The sequence below is a fragment of the Cibotium barometz genome, chromosome 7, assembly GCF_041138505.1.
Source record: "Cibotium barometz isolate CiBa-2024 chromosome 7, ASM4113850v1, whole genome shotgun sequence".
Classification (NCBI taxonomy): domain Eukaryota; kingdom Viridiplantae; phylum Streptophyta; class Polypodiopsida; order Cyatheales; family Cibotiaceae; genus Cibotium; species Cibotium barometz.
Genome location: NC_141052.1, coordinates 41,032,397 through 41,037,875, shown reverse-complemented (window position 1 = coordinate 41,037,875; position 5,479 = coordinate 41,032,397). Strand labels below are relative to the sequence as shown.

The 5,479-nt window shown below is 37.7% G+C and overlaps 1 protein-coding gene across 1 annotated transcript; it reads left to right on the top strand.

Annotated features, from left to right (window-relative positions):
* Positions 1-2,661: 2,661 nt before the first annotated feature.
* LOC147637019 (uncharacterized) lies at positions 2,662-5,214 on the top strand. Its single transcript, XM_086800627.1, has 3 exons — positions 2,662-3,213; positions 3,856-4,281; positions 4,956-5,214. Exons 1-3 carry the CDS (start codon positions 2,749-2,751, stop codon positions 5,034-5,036), a joined length of 972 nt encoding a protein of 323 aa, XP_086656753.1. The 5' UTR covers positions 2,662-2,748; the 3' UTR covers positions 5,037-5,214.
* The last annotated feature ends 265 nt before the right edge of the window (positions 5,215-5,479 follow it).

Sequence of the window (5,479 nt, the reverse complement as noted above, 5' to 3'; positions counted from 1 at the left end):
TTATTGCCTTTGCCCGCACACTCCACAGCCAGAACTCGTGTGAGCGAACAAACATAAAAGTCAATTAGAATAATGCGAGATCTCTCATGAAATGAACATAGAGAAATTATATTACAGTGACATAAGAAACTTACACAGTTGTCAAAATTAGTGTACTTGGAAAGGAGGAACTTCCAGAAATTTGGGACTACGTGCCAGCACAAGAGTGCGAATCCTTTTGCATAGGAACGGGTTGGTCGAGAAATTTCCACTCTATATCCTTTTTCAATTCACGACATATAGTTTCAATCATTGCAATCGCCCTCTTACATGCCCTACAGTTAACGATATAAAGAATGACTTACAATCAACAATTAGGAAGCAAGAAGGCAATGATATAAAGTATAATGACTTACAATTTAGACTGTCCATGCATTCCGAGAAGGCTATTCATAAAATTGTCTAGCATTTCACCACATTAATTAAACAAGCAGACCAGTGCCCTTTGAAATTGAAAAAGTAAACAAAAAATATAAGAAACTGAACATAGGCAACTAATAACTTAAATTCTTGAGATGGTTGTCCCCTAGGTTTTTGGGATGGGGATTTGGATCTGAGAAGAGAGGAAGGAAGAGAGACCTGCAATGTCTCTAGGAACATGTGCGGTTTTGTGAGGTGGGTTACCAGTGCTTGTCCTCCTTAGGCTCCTACATGGGTTACCAAAGTCACATGAAAGTTTGAGTCATCGAAGTAAATCCCTTCACAAGCATGAAACGGCTTTCATGAAGATCTACGCCGACCTCCTGTGTGCTCATGGGAGGGCTTCATGAATGGTGACTTGCAAGAAGAAGTTTATGTGAGTCAATCAGCTAGTTATGCCCAACTTGGTGATAAGAACAGACGGTTATATGCAAGCTTAATAAAGAGGTCTCGGTACTAGAATATTCATGCCTATTTGACTGGATAGGGATTTGAAAATAGTCCTACGAAAAGCATTTTATATATTAAAAAAGGGATAAATAGGATTTGCTTGTGTCATTTTGTATGTAGATAACATGCTAGTGATAGGCACCAATGAGGATTCCGAAAGTTATAAACTGATTCCTACACGAATGGAACTTGGTGTAAAACTTAGTTTACAGGATGCCGGTGAGTCATTCAACATTCAACATGCTAGTAAGTCATTCAACATGATAAATTTAAAAGAATATAAAATACCGATCTTTGTAGCTTTGCTCTAAACTTGTAGTTTGACAGGAAAGATCAATCAAGAGTAATATGTTTTTTTGGTCCCAACTCTATGGCACCAGAAAAACCAACACACTTTTCATCTTTAATTCTTTTTTCTCACTTGAATGGAGCGAATAGAGAGAGAGCTACCCATAGAGAAAGGAGAGAAACTAGGAATTCATACTACGGGGAAAAAATAAGAATGGTTTTGTCCTTTAACATAGCCGTGCTTTATTATTAAAAAAAACCGTGGTTGGGATTGAAGGTTAATTTTTCTAGAATGGTTAAAAAAAAGGTTTAATTCTGACACCGGTCGGTACCTATACCTACTGCTTAATGTGAATACAACGACTCAGTGTAAGTACCTATGGCGTAATGTGACTACGACGCGGTCGCCTTTCCAAACAACAATCCCGTCTTTTTCTGTCCTGACGCCCCGCGTGCCGCCCGCCGTCCACACACACACACAGGACCACCAGCATTCACACTGCCCAGCTGTCCTCCATCAATAGAATACCTTTTTTCGTAAAATTATAAAATTTTTTTTAATGTCATAACCTAACCCGCCCCCCAAAAAAAACAAAATTTTTTTTCTCCCAATTATCTTTCTCTTATTTTTTTTAAATGAACTTGTTCAAATTTGTGTAGCCTTTGCTTAAATTTGTGGAAGCACGAGACTCATCCTCTTCAAACATTTCAAGTTAGTTTTTATTATACTTTCCAAAGTTTGTACATAAATGCCTTCTCAAAATGATCACTTTCCTCTTCTTCAAATTATAATCATGAGAAGGTTTTCAATCTTGCTCAATAAAATGTATTTCCCGAGCACTCCCCTTTAGTATACATGAAGCTTAACTTCTTCAACACACAGGCCTGAAATGGCGTAATTATTTTTTTAAAATTTGCACAACTATTTCCTAGTTGATGAGGCTCAATAAAATGTATTTCCCGAGCACTCCGCTTTAGTTTACATGAAGCTTAACTTCTGCAGCACATCGGCTTAATATGACAGAATAATCTTTTTAAAATTTGCGCAACTAATTCCTAGTTGATGAGAGGACTCCTCTAAGGCCTAGCATTTATCTTTTTAAAATTCCTAGTTGATGAGAGGACTCCTCTAAGGCCTAGCATTTATCTTTTTAAAATTTACGCAACTAATTCTTAGTTGATGAGAGGACTCCTCTAAGGCCTCGGCATGCCCTTTTACAAACACTTCCAATTATCACTAAAATATATATCATTTTTGTCCCTTCCAGTTAAAGCCAGCCCCAAATTTCAAATTGTAAAAAGTTTTTTTTTTTTTCATAACCAATAAACGTATTGGTACTCAAAAATAAAGAAAATGTGGAATTCTAAATTTCAAATGGAGCTGAAAATTTTCCAAGCAGAAAGTATCACATTATTGCATTATTGCATGTGTAAAGAACTTCCACTCTACATAATAATAGAAGAGGGTCCTCGTGGGAGGATAAAGTATTAAGGTCCTTTTGTTCTTGCTGAGCTGAGGTTCCAAATTCTGACCATACTTGTTCAAAGGTTATGGATATTGAGCTCTTAGCCTGTCATGTTGAATCCCAGCAACAAAAGCTCCCACCATGCAGTAATCAGCCAGCTTCAGAGACCTTCAATTCCTGTGATTATAACCCAAGCCTTAACCTTGCTAATGCATATTATAACCTTCATATACCATCTAATATAAGCTGTGACCTTAATAATAATGTGTATAACCTTAATATACCATCTAATATAAGCTATCATCAGAGTCTCCGGCAGTTTGTGGGGTGCCCTTCTTATGAACAGCAAAAGACGCAGAAAGATTGCAAGGAGGACCTTAGCTGGGAGGGACCAGTAATTGCAGATCAATATGGTGGTGGCCCTGCTCTCGTCAGACAGAAGAAAGCTTCTACGACAAATGCCTCACGAGCAGAGAAATTGCGGCGCAAGAAGATGTCGCAATGGTTCTCCAAGCTGGAGATTCTACTGCCCCCAGATGACATCCCCAAGGTACTCATCATTAAAGAAAAAAAAGCAAAAAATTAGAAAAACACCACTAAAAACCTGATTAAAGTATCAAATTAGTGTGCTTTGAGTTGTTTTTCTGAAGTGGCTTTCTTAGATCAAGTACAGCAATGCACACTAGTTTTATGGTTAACAGAGTTGTCAGATCACTTAATCCTAAATAACAAGGCAGCTTTGCCTTTAAGGGTGGTTTAATACTTAGATCAAGTAGAACATTGCTACCTTTTTGGTTAACCGAGCTGTTAAATCTTTTAAACCTAATATCTAGCAAGGCAGCTAGCTAGTTTACCTTCAGAGCTTGATTAGTAGAGCAATTAAAATAGGGAGGTTGATTCAGAAAGCAATCACAGCACTAAAGTGGTGTACTGAGATCCGCCAGCACAGCAAGCAGTCAATAAGTCGATCTCGTAGAACACAGACAACGTTTGGTTGGCCACTGGAGCATTTGAGCTTGATTAGTAGCAGATTAGCATTAATCTTACCCAAGCATTGAAAGTGGGTAAGTATATTAGCAGAGGACTTAGTCTTGTTATCTTATGTATGGTGTACGACAAGGTACTCGTTTCCCTTGCCAAAATCACGATCAGGTACAGTTCTGTGACGCTAAGATAATATATATTTTTGTAGTTGGACAGGTGCAGCTTGATAGATGCTACGATACGCTACATACAATCTCTGCAGAAAACCATCTCGGAAGCAGCTTCACAAGAGAAGAAGCAGCGGGGGAGTGCAGGTGACCAACATATTGTCGAGAGGATAGGCAAGAAGTTGAAGATTGAAGAGTGCGGCGATGTGCAGCTTGATTCAACAGCAGCGGCGCCCACAACGTCAACAGAAGTTCGTGTCAATAATATGGCCCATTGTAATGAAGAAGCCGTGATCTCGATCAGCGTGACTGATTCCGACCATGCCTTCATCAACGCCATCACATGCCACACAGACCCCGTCTTGTTCTCCGCCATGCTTTCTGTGCTTCACCAACACCATCTCCGCGTCTTGGACGCCAACCTCACACGACATGCTGATAAGGTCGTCTTTTCCTTCTATGCCAAGGTACAGCTCTGCTCCTTTCCTTCATGTCCATTCCAAATGCTTTCATGGTCATCATCTTGCATCAATGAGACCATGATTTGTTTCTGGCTAATCAAGTTTTAATTATATGTAACTCAACGTTTTGAAAGACTAAATTACAAAGTGATTCTTGGGTTATTTATTTATCTATTTCATTAATCCTCACCTCTCAAGTGAATCAAAACAATGATAAAATGCTCATCAATCCTTTTTCTTTACTTGAAAAAAAAAACCCTTATGTTGCATCCATAGTTTAATTTACTTTTTTTCCTGATTGACGATATATTTTATCAGTTGAAAACTTCAGAGTAGCTTAAGACTACTTAAGAGTCTAACTCAAATTGTTATATTTAATGCACTTTATCCTTTTTTCTCAGGTTGGGTAGAAAATTTGTGAAAAGCTCAACAAATGTTTCTTGAGCCAATTTAATAAGCATCTTAGAGTCGCATACAATTTATGAAGTTGCAAATCTTTTTAAAGTCCTTTATGTCAAAGGATTGATTTTACGTCTAATTCATTTGGATAATTTTTTTAAAAAAAGTGAGAAATAGAATGTTATCAAGAGATCAAAGGCTTGTACTAACTATTCCATAATAATGAAATGATATAATAAACTCCATGTTAATACCATTACATTGTGAGTTTGCATTTGCAGGTGTCAAGAAGACAGGATTACAACGATCAAAGTTTGAAAGAGAATCTCTCAAGTGTGTTCACATCGTTGAGCAAGGCATGACATTATATAGTATGCTACATTGTGTACTGAAGGAAGCAAAAGAGGAAAACTATACATTGATTTGTTGTCTACAAACTCCTAGCATGTGCAAAGGATGCTTTGCCCATCCTATTGAAGCCAAGGCTGCAAAAGGTTGGGATTCCTCCTTAATTTACAGTATTGAAGTGCATATCTCAAATATGTGGGCTTAATTAATGCTATATCTCAAATATGTGGGGTTAATTAATTAATGCTATTTAGTAGAGCATATAAACACTTGTTTTTGAAAGTGTGGATTTACAACATGTATGCCATGTTTATTGAATAAGAATCATATAGTGCTGAAAATGCATTATTTAATATCATGACAATATTATTTAGTCTGTGAGGATCCTAGGGTAGCAGATTAGTGCAGGCCATGGGAATGGCCCTTGAGGCCATCGAGGCCCAGAGAGTAGAATATA

Coding starts and splice junctions, on each gene's coding strand:
- LOC147637019 (XM_086800627.1), top strand. CDS start 2,749: ATGGATATTGAGCTCTTAGCCTGTCATGTTGAATCCCAGCAACAAAAG. Junction 3,214..3,855: donor CCCCAGATGACATCCCCAAG/GTACTCATCATT, acceptor ATATTTTTGTAG/TTGGACAGGTGCAGCTTGAT. Junction 4,282..4,955: donor TCTTTTCCTTCTATGCCAAG/GTACAGCTCTGC, acceptor TTGCATTTGCAG/GTGTCAAGAAGACAGGATTA.